Source organism: Orcinus orca, chromosome 11, assembly GCF_937001465.1.
Source record: "Orcinus orca chromosome 11, mOrcOrc1.1, whole genome shotgun sequence".
Classification (NCBI taxonomy): Eukaryota; Metazoa; Chordata; class Mammalia; order Artiodactyla; family Delphinidae; genus Orcinus; species Orcinus orca.
The window spans coordinates 6,990,790-7,004,933 of NC_064569.1; the positions used below are offsets into that span (position 1 = coordinate 6,990,790).

Here is a 14,144-nt window from a genome sequence, read left to right on the forward strand (position 1 = left end):
AAGCAGCACAACAAAAGTATCAACAAAATCTCATTTTATTTATTTATTTGCATGTTTACTTTTTCAAAAAAAATTTTGGCTGCGTTGGGTCTTCGTTGTGCACAGCCTTTCTCTAGTTGCGGCGAGCGGGGGCTACTCTTCGTTGCGGTGTGGGCTTCTCATTGCGCTGCCTTCTCTTGTTGTGGAGCGTGGGCTCTAGGCGCGTGGGTTTCAGTAGTTTTGGCACGCGGGCTCAGTAGTTGCGGCACATGGGCTTAGTCGCTCCGCGGCATGTGGGATCTTCCTGGACCAGGGCTCGAACCCTTTTTCCCCTGGGTTGGCAGGCGGATTCTTAACCACTGCGCCACCAGGGAAGCCCCTGTGCAATCGTTGTTAATCGCCTGAACAGCGCCATCAAGTGCTTATATTTGTGCTTAAAAACTTGCTCTCATATCAATAGCTTTGGAATAGAAGTTAGATGTGATAAATTGTTCTGGAGAAGGCCAGGCTCCACACAGCCAGTATTGTTTGTTTAGAATAGTTGCCCACATTTCAACACTTCTGAAATCGGGTGCGTCTTATAATCAATCATACATCATAGTTTAATTGGCAGCTTTAAAAGTGTCTAGTGGTGTGTATGTAAGATAAGGGAGCATCTTCACTTGATGAAGCTGTAGATCTGTTGGAATTCAGTCACTAAGACAGGGGTAGAAAGTGACAAGGGACAGAAGGAGAGCTGGGAGGTCAGGGAAGTCTCTGTGGAGGAGTTGTACATGCCCACCACCCCTGGGTCCCTTATCTGAAGCTCTACATTCCAAAAGGTTCTGGAAACAAAGTGGGGTTTTTTTGGTACCAAAACTCATTTGGCAGAAAAACCTAATTTGAACTAATGTGAAGTCATTTATAAATATAATATAGAATGATAACTAAATGATAACTTTAGCTATTCTACTCACTGTGAAGATGAGCCGTTTAGCTGCAGAAATATTAATGTTTGATGATGGAGTGTTATCTCAGCCCCTTGCGGGGGGAGGGACAGGAGGAGATGTTACCTAATGTTGGGGTATTGGGTCTGTATACCGCATTGGCACTGTATTCTTCTTCTTATTATTATTAATTTTTTCTTTTTTTCTCTTTTTTTTTTTCTCTTATTTTTTTGTTTTGGCCTTGCTGCGCGGCTTGTAGGATCTTAGATCCCCAACCAGGGATCCATCGGACCCAGGCCCCGGGCAATGAAAGCGCAGAGCCCTAACCACTGCACCGCCAGGGAATTCCCTGCACTGTCTTTTAAAAGGCCATAAAATTCTGAATTTTGAAGCATATCTTGACCCAAGGGTAATGGATAAAGGACTCTGGATTGTATCTGAACTGCAGGTTTATGGGTGGATATTTTAGATGTGTGAAGATGTGGAGGGGATTTTAGGAAGAGGAAAAAGCACCACCCCCCAGCATCTGGGATCTAGGTATAAGTCGTTATCCAACCATTACGTTTGCTTTAAAGGCATAGATGACCTGCATTTCTGATAATTCATGATTCATACGCAGTTGGAGGGCTGGACTTTCTGGGTTTGGCTTTTCCCTACAGTATTAATGCCCTCCTTTTCCCACAAATCACCTGACTTCCCCGAAAACTCTGTAACACACCCTTTGGCTAAAAAAGAGCATTAGGCAACTGGTGAAATTCCCCGATCCCTCCTTTCTCCCCCTGTGGCCTGGGAAAGAGGAATCTCAGGCCTCAGTATGCAATTCTTGTTTCAAAAGCAGAGGGAGCTCCAAGATCAAGGCTGAGTTCCCCTTTCCCTAAGTCATGGTCTCCCAGCCCCCTCTTTGCTGGGATCAGGGAATTTCAGACATGCACACTGGGGTAGAGAATCACAGGAACGGAACCAGGACAGGGAGGCGGAGGTTCCTGCACCCAGGCCCTATGCTGCTCTTCCTGGGAGCCGGCAGGGTTGCCCGGCACGCCCACTGGCAAGAGAGACAGGACTGACCCACTTGTTCCCATCAGCTTCTGAAGGTAAAAACCTTAAAATCAAAGAGCAGAGCTTTGATGGAGGAAAAAGGAAGGCAGAAAACTTTACATAGGAAGGTTTTGGGCAAAGATGGAGGGCCGGAAAGAGCAGAACCCAGAGGGAGAATATAGGCCACTTATTTCTCTTAGGTTGACCCCATCCACCCCCATGTCACCCCACCACCACCACCAGGGTTAGAAGCATATTTGGCAACACGTTTCTAAGAACTGTGGGGAGATGTCTTGTCTTTTTAGTAAAGGTTAAAAAAAAAACAAGACTGGAAAATTAAGGTAGGAAATTGAGGGAATACCTTTCCTTTCCTTTCATGTTTCTTGTCATTCAGCTGTCCCTTTTCTCCTTCCACATCCAACCCTGTCTCAGACCACTTCTCCCAAGGTCACTGCCTTCCCCTAGGAAAAGGAGCTCATTCCTCCATCAGTGGTCATTGGGAGAAATACATGCAATAATACACAGTCAGGAGAGCTGGTTCGAGGTGATAAGGGGGATCCTTGTCAAAAGAAGAGGGAGACATGTCATAGGTGAATGGTCATGATGGGGAAAGACTCCTGAAATCCTGAGCGGAAAAGGGGATATATATTGTTCTGTTAGGGCAGGAGGGAGACTGACCGAGTCGGGGCTGGGGTGGGTGTTGAGGGTGAGGGAGGAGAACAGAGGAAGCAGAAAACTGGGAGAAATTACTCATTATTTTGGAGAAAAACTGGGAGAAGGTCCTGAGAAGCCAGGGGAGAAGGATAAGATGTAGTTTCAATCTAGAACCAGGGCGAGTGTGAGAGGATGGGTGTCGTCCAGTGATGATTAATGATATGGCTCTGTTGAACCTCTGTGTTATTCTTACCAAGGTGACATTGGCCCCTTACCACCCAAGCAGGTGCCTGTGTGCTTGTTAGACAAATACAGCCAGGTCTGCCACCGCTTTAGGTCCAAAGTCCAGAGGTGCAGAGAGCCAGGACCAAGAGACGAGCTGCTCACCAGGGATGGACCAATTGCCAGAGATGTGGTGAGTGATCACGGGTCTACGGAGATGTATGTGGACCCCATTCCCTTCATCTTCTCAAGAAAATGCCTCAGATCTGAAGCCTGGGTTTTGCTTTGACCTAGGCCTTTTTGCTTCATTCCAACCCAAGATTCTCCTCCATGTGCTGGTGCCCTTCGCCTTTCCCATCCCTTCTCCCTGCCCTTGTCTGCTGGCACCTGGGTCACCCACCTCTCCATATGCCTTTTTTATTTTTTCAGGTGCATTGTCCTGTTTTCCCTTTTGGCATGGGTTTATGCCGAGCCTGCTATGTATGGGGAGATCCTGTCCCCCAACTACCCTCAGGCATACCCCAATGAAGTAAAGAAGTCTTGGGATATAGAAGTTCCTGAGGGGTACGGGATCCACCTTTACTTTACCCATCTGGACATAGAGCTGTCCGAGAACTGCGCATATGACTCAGTGCAGGTATACTGTAACAAGCACGTGAAGGATGGGGCTGGGCTGGTGGGCTGAGAGGATGCAGGAGGGGGTGCCACCGGCATACAGTGAGCTGTGCTCACATAGTCCTAAGATGGGAAATGGTCCAGTCTCTCTGTCCCTTTTTCTCTGACCTCCATACCAAAATATTACCCTTTCCTAGTTTCTTTTGACTCTTCTCTTAGATAATGTCAGGAGGCCTTGAAGAAGGGAAACTCTGTGGACAGAGGACCGGCAAGAATCCCAACTCCCCAGTCGTGGAAGAGTTCCAAGTCCCATACAACAAACTCCAGGTGATCTTCAAGTCAGACTTCTCCAACGAAGAGCGTTTCACTGGGTTTGCTGCATACTACGTTGCTGTAGGTAAGGCTCACCCCTCTGTGTGCCTCATCGATCCAACCACATGATTAGAAGCCGGACAAACATTGAGCAATGCAGGGAGTGAGGGTTCTGTTTATAACTCTTGTGAAGTGTTGACTTGGCTTGGATCCCTCCATGAATTGCTTTTGTGAAATTCAAATGCATAATCATATCCTGGTGATGATGATAGTAATGATAAAAAGGAGATAATAAGCAGTAATTTATTGAGAACCACTATGAACTGGGCACTGTGTTAAGAACTTTACCTATATTAATTTAATCTTCACCTCAATTCTTTAACTAGGTGTTATTAGATCTACTTAAAGACAGGGGAAGTAAGGACTAAGGAAGTTAAATAAGTTGTGAAGACTCACACAAGGAATGTATGGTATTCAAACCCATGTAACATATGGCAAACAAACTTTCAAATTCTGTGTGCGTCTCCAGCTATCTCCAGGGTAAAATGAAATCAGGACATCTCATAAAGCCACAGTATTGTTTAGACTTGACAGAAGTACCAACAGCATATAAAGTAATACATGTACTAATTGTTCCTTCCTGCAGAAGACATTATCAAGTTCAGCTTGCAGAGTGTTGTCTCTGGAGCTGAAACGCTCTGTTTGTGAGAAAGGTCAAGGGTCTCTGGCACTGAGAGCTCCCCTATAGCTGTGCAATGGTAGAGCGCAACTCTGGAATCACAGTTCACAAGAGTAGTATAGAATAATACCATCCTGAAATGTGATTCATTGAATGTCTTTAAGCAACAGACCCTTCCTACTTTTCTTATCCTTGCAGTGTGGCGCTTAACCTCATTCTTCCTTCTAGGTCTCTGTCCTTGACCTCAATCTTTCTCTGCTCTTTGTAGATGTAAATGAGTGCACAGATTTTGCAGATGCCCCTTGCAGCCACTTCTGCAACAACTTCATTGGTGGTTACTTCTGCTCCTGCCCGCCAGAATACTTCCTCCATGATGATATGAGGAATTGCGGAGGTGAGCTTGGCATCGAGAAGGGTGCGCGTTCCCTGGGATTTGGAACGGCTTGAGGCTTCGGTAGGGGGCTTGTCTACCCTTCGATCTTGATTAACCTCAGCCTTGACTTGGCATCGATTTTTATTTTTTAATAGTTTACAAGCTGATTTCTTTCTTTCCTTTTTAAAATTTATTTATTTATTTTTGGCTGCATTGGGTCTTTGCTGCTCCACGCAGGCTTTCTCTAGTTGCGGCGAGCGGGGACTACTCTTCTTCGTTGCACTGCGCGGGCTTCTCACTGTGGTGGCTTCTCCTGTTGCGGAGCACGGGCTCTAGGTGCGCAGGCTCAGTAGCTGTGGCGCACGGGCTTAGTTGCTCCGCGGCACGTGGGATCTTCCCGGACCACGGCTCAAACCCGTGTCCCCTGCATTGGCAGGTGGATTCTTAACCACTGTGCCACCAGGGAAGTCTGGCATCTATTTTTAGTTACCCGTAAACTGAAGGGGAGCTACAAGGGTGGAGGAAGACAAACCTACAGGGTCAAGTTAATTAATTGGAGAAGAGAGATAGGTGCCTGTGTCAACCCGGGGCTCTCCATAACCGTGAAAGGCTCTATCATCAGCAAAGTGATGGAAACCCAATAGGTATTGGGTATCTCTGCTGATATGTGTTGGGTATGAAATTGTGGCATCTGGGCTTCAATCAATCAATGTGACAGTCAATCACTGTGGACTGTCAGTTCATGAGAAGCATCATAGCAAAAGGCAGGGACTCCTTTGCTTGACTCTATATTTGATTCTCCTTTTCTCTTTTTCTCCCTTAGTCAACTGCAGTGGGGATGTATTCACCACACCGATTGGGGAGCTCACAAGTCCCAATTATCCCAGTCTATACCCAGAGAACTCGAGGTGTGACTATCAGATCCTGTTGGAGGAGGGGTTCCAAGTGGTGGTGACTATGCAGAGAGAAGATTTTGATGTGGAACCAGCTGACTCTGAGGGCCGCTGCGCTGACAGTTTACTTGTGCGTGATGGGTGATGAACTTCTCTCCCAACTCACACAGAGAGATTTCTCCTTGAAGACAAATTACATAGCTTTCTGCCCCTTCTTTTCTTTTTTCCCCTCCTTCTTATTTTATTTTACTTTTTTTTTTTTTTTTTTTTTTTTTTTTTTTTGCGGTATGTGGGCCTCCCACTGCTGTGGCCTCTCCCGTTGCAGAGCACAGGCTCCGGACGCGCAGGCTTAGTGGCCATGGCTCACGGGCCCAGCCGCTCCGCGGCATGTGGGATCTTCCCGGACTGGGGCACGAACCCGCGTCCCCTGCATCAGCAGGCGGACTCTCAACCACTGTGCCACCAGGGAAGCCCTAATTTTACTTTTGTCCCTTCCATTTTGCCTTTTTATTTCAGTTCTTTCTCTCTTCTGATTTCATCATTTTGTTTCTCTTCAGTTTGTTGCAGGAAACCAGCAATTTGGTCCTTACTGCGGTAATGGATTCCCTGGGCCACTAACTATTGAAACCAAGAGTAATGCTCTCAATATCATCTTCCAAACTGATGAAACAGAGCAAAAAAAGGGATGGAAATTTCGTTACCATGGAGATCGTGAGTAACGTAGAAGTTGCTCTTTGGTTGGTGGTACCAAAGTCCTTGCACAATGTAAAATCCAAACAGGTAGATTGCTGTATGGACAGGTATCCTGAGAATACTTCACTTCCTCAGCAGGATCTAAACCTGTCAGTAGTTGCTAGAAATGCCTCAACTTCCAGGAATCTTTCAACTGGACCTGTGAATGCAGACAGCTTGGGGGTGGTTCATTAGTAATACCATATTAATTAATTAATAATTTTTTTCACCACACCATGTGGCATGTGGGATCTTAGTTCCCCAACCAGGGGTCGAACAGGTGCCCTCGGCAGTGAAAGCGCCAAGTCCTAACCACTGGACCGCCAGGGCATTCCCTGTCGTATTATTTTAGACACCTCCGTATTGGAATGCTGGGCGTCAGGATTGAGGATGACTGAACAACTGTAGAAAGTGTGAGAATGATGTAAATATCATAGAGATTCTCCTATTTGGTAAAAAGTTTTTTCCTATCCTTTCCAAGCAATCCCTTGTCCTAAAGAAGTCACTGCCAATTCTTTTTGGGAGCCTGATAGAGCCAAATATGTGTTCAAAGATGTGGTGAAGATAACCTGTGTGGATGGGTTTGAAGTTGTACAGGTAAAGCACTGTTAGAGGCTTCTCTCTTGTCCCTAGGTCGGGATGAGCGTACTGGAATTGTCTAATCATTTACCGAGCGTTCTCGCTCCAGCAAAGGTCTAACACCTTCTCCATAAAGAGAACCGTTCAGGATCTTTAGTCTTTCCTTGTCAGTCGTGAAGACCCTTGGACAGCTTGACGTTCCCTTTTTGACTTTGGTCTTCCTGGGGCAGGGGGGTGCTGATATGCTGGGACAAAGTTGTCTTTTAGCCCCAACTCCTGGGTGCCTTGGGTCATTCTACTACGATGTCCCCAAGCTTCTTGTGGTGAGGACTCCTCATTGATCCAAGGCCAGAGATCGATTCCATTTCTGGATTTTGATTCCCTATATCTCTCCTTATAAATTAATGGAGATGTTTATTATTGTCCAGGGAAGTGTTGGCTTGACATCTTTCTATTCTACTTGCCAAAGCAACGGAAAGTGGAGTAATTCCAAACTGCGGTGTCAACGTATGTACCTCTTTAAAATGGGACTCTTCTTTTTTTGTTTCCTCCCAAAGGGAATGGAAAGATTAGTGCATTAAGATACAAATGCATGGTTTCCTCTTAGGCTTGTGAGAGAGTAGATTGAGTTTTTGAAGGGAAGTCTGTCGTGGAGTCCCAGCCCTGATCTGATCCCAGCCAGACTAGCAGGTTTCTTCCAAAGAAAGAGGCTATGAGATTGGTAGAGTTAATAGCATTATGTGGGTCCATTCCTTCAGAGGCCTCACCAACCACTGAGAACCAGGTTCATCCTTGTAGCTCTCAAGGGGCTATCAGACCTGGCGGGACTCAGTGTGCTAGGGTGTTGAGGGATGCCAGTTGGAGACCATGGCCACAGAGAGGCTGACATGGGGGATTCATCCCAAGTGTGCTTATGGATGTGGGGAGTGGGGAAGGAGTGAGGAACACGGCTGGGAGGATGGACTGGCCCAGTGACTCTTCCTGGGAGGAAGTGGCCGTCCTGACCATCTCTCTCCTGCCTTCCTCTCGTAGCCGTGGACTGTGGCGCTCCCGAACCCATTCGGCACGGTAGAGTTGAAGATCCAGAAAACACTCTGTTTGGTTCTGTCACTCGCTACACTTGTGAGAAGCCATATTACTACATGGAAAATGAAAGAAGTGGTAGGTTTCTTTGACTAAAGAAAAGAGAAAGAAAGAATGAGAGTGTTGGAGGGTGAATAGCACAGTCTTCCTGGGTTGGGTGCTCCCTGTGGTGGAAGCATGGAGTCCTAACCACTGAGCCACCAGGGAAGTCCCCCGACCGACTATTTAATGTAGAACAGGAGTCATGCTTCCAGCTTCAAGTCATTATTCTACGATGCCTGACTTTCTCAATGGGGAGGCCTTGGTGGTGCTGGATGAAGGTCTGGTTGGCTCACAATATGTCCCACTTCATTGCTTTTAATTTAATTTAATTTCTTTTCCCACTTGAAGCACTTTCCCAGCCTCTGCGGTAACCCTCTTCCCTCTGCTTTGGAGACTGTTCCTTCCCCTCCCTTGGCAGGATAGGGGCCAGAGAGATTGTTTGGAGGATGTTCTCAGGATTCTTTTCTAGTTGGTTTGATCTGATTTTGCCTCCTCAAATCCCAGAGGTGCTAAGGCTCTGAACGAAAAGGGTGGGGGGGGACAGACTCCAGAAGATGTGATGGTGAGTGTGTCCCCTGTCCCTTGTGCTGTTCCAGAGGAGTATCGCTGCGCTGGCAACGGGAGCTGGGTGAACGAGCTGCTGGGCGCAGAGCTGCCAAAATGTGTTCCAGGTAATCAGGGCTCAGGCTTGTGTAGGGAGCACGGCCACAGGTGTGGTTGCATGGGTCTCACCTTCTAAAAGTAGCTGTAATCTTCTTGGGAAGGGACTTGACAGTCCGGGCTGCCAGAGTCTAGCTCAGTGAGGTGGAGACAAAGCTGGGCCGTGGACCTGCCAGGGCCTTGGGGAATTCATCAACCACACTGTCAGGCCGATGGACGGGAAAGAGAAAAGTCAGCCGGTGACAGTTGGTGTCAGAGTCTGGGCCAGTTAGGTTTGGTAATGTAGGTGTAGTAAGGGCGTCTAGGATTGCTAAAAACAGGGCCTGAAATAAGAGAGTGAGGATTCAACATTCAGAAACAAGACTACTCGAAGAGCCTAGTTATTATATTAAAAGACTATCTGACAACAAGATATAGAGGAATAAAAGGAATAAGGGGTTGCGTAGAAATCAGAGTTGAGTAGAAGAAGGCTCCCAGGCAAAGCCATAATAATAATAATCGTCCTCTTAGTAGCAACAGTGTGATTGAGAGCTAGGGGTCGAGCTGGCTCTCAATCAAATAATCAAATGCAATCAAACAATTGCATTTATTATCTCATTCAATTAAGTCTTTGCAACAACGCTCTGGGGTAGGTGTTATTGATCCCGTTTTATAGTTGAGGGAATTCAGTGCAAGTTCAGAGGTAGGAAGGGGCATGGTTAGGCTTTGAACCCAGGTCTGTCTGTTATGTTCAACTCAGAGTCCATTCAGGCTGACTAGTGAGGGATTTAGGAAAGCCAACTTTATCTGAAATAAAATTCCATTTTAGTTATATTCAGTGATGGCAAAGCAATCAAACCTGGATCCAGTCAGTGGGCGATGAGATGAAAGATGGAAAAAGAGAACCGTCCACAGGTCACTAGGAGGGACTCAGCTGCAATTAGGACTTGAGAGAAGAAGGTGATAAGTGTTTGATCTGGGCATCAGAGGAGGGTAGAATGCTTGCCTCCCCTAACACCTGTATGAGGACAGGGTTGCCCAGCTCTGGCTCCCAGCTGGGCCCCCGGCCCCTTGTGCCAAGCCTGGGGTGAAGTGTCCTCCCCACACTGTGAGTTAAGCTGTCCATGGTGTGAGGCTCGTTTGGGTTCAGTAATTCGCACACGGCCTCCGTTTAAACCAGTCTTTCCCACAAGCCGGCTTTTGCCACTAGCAAAGTGGGATGTTTGGTCCTTAGGTCAGTTCAGGATGAGTCAGGCGCTGAGATCGTTGACCAAATATTTGGCTATGTTGTGCTGAGAACGCTGAGGCCCAGCAGGTGTTTGAGTGGCTGTAGGATTTGCAGGGGGCCAGCAATCTGCCCTGCTCCCTTCCCATCTTGTTTTTGTTCCTCCCTAGTCTGTGGCGTCCCTGGTGAGCCCTTTACAGAAAAGCAGAGGATATTTGGAGGCTCCATGGCAAAGATTGAAAATTTCCCCTGGCAAGTCTTCTTCTCGAACCCCCGGGCCGGCGGGGCTCTCATTGACGAGTACTGGGTGCTGACAGCTGCCCACACCGTGGAGGGAAACCGTGACCCAGTGATGTACGTTGGCTCTACCTCAGTGGTCACTTCGCAATTGGCAAAGGCCCAGATGCTCACTGCTGAGAAAGTGTTTATTCATCCCGGTTGGAAGGTCCTGGATGCCTCGGAAGCACGGAAGAATTTTGACAATGACATTGCGCTGGTGCGGCTGCAAGACCCGGTGAAAATGGGACCCACTGTCTCCCCTATCTGCCTGCCAGGCACCTCCTCAGAATACAACCCCTCAGTGGGAGATCTGGGGCTGATCTCAGGCTGGGGCCGAACAAATACCAAAGATCATGTTATTAAGCTCAGAGGGGCAAAATTACCTATTGCTCCCTTAGCAAAGTGCCGGGAGCTGAAGGGGCGAAATTCCGGAATAGATATAAATTCCTTTGTTTTCACTGAGAACATGATCTGTGCTGGAGGTGAGAAGGGTGTTGATAGCTGTGAAGGGGACAGCGGTGGGGCCTTTGCTCTACAGGTCCCTAATGAGGAGAATACCAAATTCTATGTCGCTGGCTTGGTGTCCTGGGGCCCCCAGTGCGGTACCTATGGGATCTACACTCGTGTCAAGAACTATGTTGACTGGATCATGAAGACGATGCAGGAAAATAGTGCCCCCGGTGGAGGCTAACCACACAGACCCCACCAGCCTCTCTACAGGCTGTGACCCATCTGTTGCTTTCTCTTCCTCACAATAATCCCATTATTTCACCATGACTGAGAGAAGACATAGGAGTATGATTTAACTAGAACTTGATTGTTGGGATACCTGGTTGGAGGTGAGGTTTGATCATGTCGTTGTGTCGGTCATTCAGTGTAGTTGGAGTCCCTGGGTCCTCTCCCCTGAATCTGTCCGGTGGACAACAGTGTGGGAAGGGACGCTTATCTTGTCCTGTTCCACCGGGAGCCCTCTTTCCTGATGACTGCCTCCTGTTCCAGTTCTGACTCTGCAATTCATTGTGGGGCACACCCTTGATTTTTGGTTCCCCTTTACCTGTTTGCAGTTTATCATTATCAGTGTCTACTATCTACCGGTAATAAAGCATGTTTATAACCCAGTTCTCGCTGACTTGGTTATTCCACATCAAGACTTCAGCACCATTGAAAGGGAGTGCGATAGGCTGTTGTGTCCTGGAAATTCGGGCCCCTAGCGGCTAATATTTAATTGTCATGAAAACAGGGAACTCAGTTTCTCTCCTCTCTTCCAATTGACATTTACTGAGTATCGTGGATTAGCGTAACGTCAACACAAGGTACCGTGTTCTGTTTTTGAAATTCATCAAATGTACTCGAACCTCACTCAGACATCCACATACAACAGTTAGAATTGGCTGTTTAAGATCTTTCAGTCTAAAATTTTGTGGTATAAATTGTTTCAATATGTCTCCTGAAGATGACTTTTCCTTTCGTGTGCATTTGTATAATACAGTATTATGACTCAATGAGAAAGAAAAACAAAAGAAATTCAGCATGTGCTCATCTGCTTTCCTGGTGGTTTTGATTAATTTGTCAGTCAGGCAACAACGTCTTCTCTGGATTGAACTGTGCACCGAGATGTTATAGCTCGTCTTGGTGAGGAGGGACCCAAAGACTCCCTTCTACTTTTTTCCAAGGGAACAGAAAAACAAACAAGTGAGCAAACAAACAACTCCTCATCCCCACAAAATGATTAGTGGTGAAAAAGGACCAGACAATAGAGACTAGTATTTTTTTTTTTTTTTTTGCGGTACGCGGGCCTCTCACTGTCGTGGCCTCTCCCGTTGCGGAGCACAGGCTCTGGACGCGCAGGCTCAGCGGCCATGGCTCACGGGCCCAGCCGCTCCGCGGCACGTGGGATCTTCTCGGACCGGGGCACGAACCCGCGTCCCCTGCATCGGCAGGCGGACTCTCAACCGCTGCGCCACCAGGGAAGCCCGAGACTAGTATTTTTTTTTTAATTGACGTATAGTTGATTTACAATTTTGTGAATATATATATATTCTTTTTCATATTCTTTTCCATTAGGGTTTATTACAGGATATTGAATATAATTCCCTGTGCTATATAGTGGCACCTTGTTTTTCATCTATGTTATATATAGTAGTTTGGAATCTGCTAATCCCAAACTCATAATTTATCCCTCCCCCTGCTTTCCCCTTTGGTAACCATAAGTTTGTTTTCTATGCAGAGATTAGTATTTTTTAAACTGAGGACAGAAGAGCTATCTTAGGGTGGCCATTGCCCTAACAAGGTGTCTTACGAAAGCCATGGCCTGAGATTAAGAGTTCAGGGACACTCTGGTCTGTTTGATGTGACACGTGGCTTTCAGGAAAACAGTTTTTATCAGAAGCCAAAAGGGGTATATTTGTGGCCCATGAAGGAAGGACTTTGATCTTCCATGGACCAAAAGGGCAAAATTCAACAGCTGACATTAGGCTGGTGGTTAACACATGATGAAGTAACCAGAACTCTAATCAAAAGGTCTGAAGAACCAAATGGGACTTCCCTGGTGGCGCAGTGGTTAAGAATCTGCCTGCTGGGCTTCCCTGGTGGCGCAGTGGTTGAGAGTGCGCCTGCCGACACAGGGGACACGGGTTCGTGCCCCGGTCTGGGAGGATCCCACATGCCGCGGAGCAGCTGGGCCCGTGAGCCATGGCCGCTGAGCCTGCGCGTCCGGAGCCTGTGCTCTGCAACGGGAGAGGCCACAACAGTGAGAGGCCCGCGTACCGCCAAAAAAAAAAAGAATCTGCCTGCTAAGGCAGGGGACACGGGTTCGAGCCCTGATCCAGGAAGATCCCACATGCCGCGGAGCAACTAAACCTGTGTGCCACAACTACTGAGCCTGTGCTCTAGAGCCCGCAAGCCACAACTACTGAGCCCGCGTGCCTCAACTACTGAACCCGCATGCCTAGAGCCCGTGCTCTGCAACAAGAGGAGCCACCGCAATGAGAAGCCCGCGCACAGCAACGAAGAGTAGCCCCCGCTCGCCACAACTAGAGAAAGCCCATGTGTAGCAATGAAGACCCAACGCAGCCAAAAAAACCCCCAAAAAACCCAACAATAGGAAGCTACTGGAAGTATCATGTCAAATCAACCCAGCAGCATAAAGCCATTTATTTATTCCTTAACTCGACACCTGCCAACTACCTTCCCCTACCTGCCTGTCGTTACATGTGCCATGGAGTTGACAGTGTACCCTGGACTACAGAGTTTTGGGCAGGAGAAGGGGGATTCCTCTAGAGAAAAAAAAAATTGGAAAAATATTAAGAAACATGCTTGTGATGTGGAAATTTTCCTTCTTTTTAATAATTGGAGGAGTAGAAAAAAAATCAACCTGGAATCTGACAAATAACAGAAAAAGGAAGTCCATCCCTGCCAGAGAGAATCTTTAGTCTATTTGGGTTCTGCCCTTGCGGACGGGCCGAGGTATTGGTGAAAGGATTCGCTTGTTGCTGCTGCCTTGGACAGTAGGATGGGTCTGTTTTTTTGCATCATTAGCTGTAGTACCAGATCATTTCCCTGGGTGAGGGGCAGGGAGGGGTTTTAAGTGAATCATCATCAGAGACTTTGGAGCTGGAAAGGCTCATCACCAAGGCCTAGAAGGGCTAGAAAATCATTCATTGTGGCTTAAAAGACATCAATCGTACGGCGTTGCAAGTCGCTTGGGAATAACATGTGTGCTTCACCTGAAACTCAGGAAAAGACTTAACTTTTAAAAAAGCAAGTGAATTGTCACATTTCTTTGGTCAGAAGAAAACGGACTGGTGGATCAGCTCCTCATGCTGGGGGAAAAAAATGCAGCCAAGAGGACTTTATGGGAAGGACCCTAGTTGAAACA

General features: G+C 47.2%; 1 protein-coding gene across 3 annotated transcripts; it reads left to right on the plus strand.

Moving 5' to 3' along the window:
- Positions 1-1,837: 1,837 nt before the first annotated feature.
- On the plus strand, positions 1,838-11,385 carry C1S (complement C1s). Of its 3 annotated transcripts, none has more exons than XM_033404344.2 (12): positions 1,838-1,996; positions 2,878-3,009; positions 3,246-3,453; positions 3,651-3,828; positions 4,691-4,816; positions 5,619-5,818; positions 6,246-6,399; positions 6,902-7,017; positions 7,428-7,506; positions 8,032-8,160; positions 8,721-8,795; positions 10,159-11,385. In XM_033404344.2, the coding sequence occupies exons 2-12, from the start codon at positions 2,987-2,989 to the stop codon at positions 10,956-10,958; spliced, it is 2,088 nt and encodes a 695-aa protein (XP_033260235.1). In that variant the 5' UTR covers positions 1,838-1,996; positions 2,878-2,986; the 3' UTR covers positions 10,959-11,385. The 3 variants fall into 3 exon arrangements, with proteins under 3 accessions (XP_033260235.1, XP_033260234.1, XP_033260236.1); XM_033404343.2 differs by having other exon boundaries at positions 1,840-1,996; positions 2,931-3,009; XM_033404345.2 differs by having other exon boundaries at positions 1,841-1,996; positions 2,881-3,009.
- The last annotated feature ends 2,759 nt before the right edge of the window (positions 11,386-14,144 follow it).

Coding starts and splice junctions, on each gene's coding strand:
- C1S (XM_033404344.2), top strand. CDS start 2,987: ATGGACCAATTGCCAGAGATGTG. Junction 3,829..4,690: donor TGCATACTACGTTGCTGTAG/GTAAGGCTCACC, acceptor TGCTCTTTGTAG/ATGTAAATGAGTGCACAGAT. Junction 7,018..7,427: donor ATGGGTTTGAAGTTGTACAG/GTAAAGCACTGT, acceptor ATTATTGTCCAG/GGAAGTGTTGGCTTGACATC.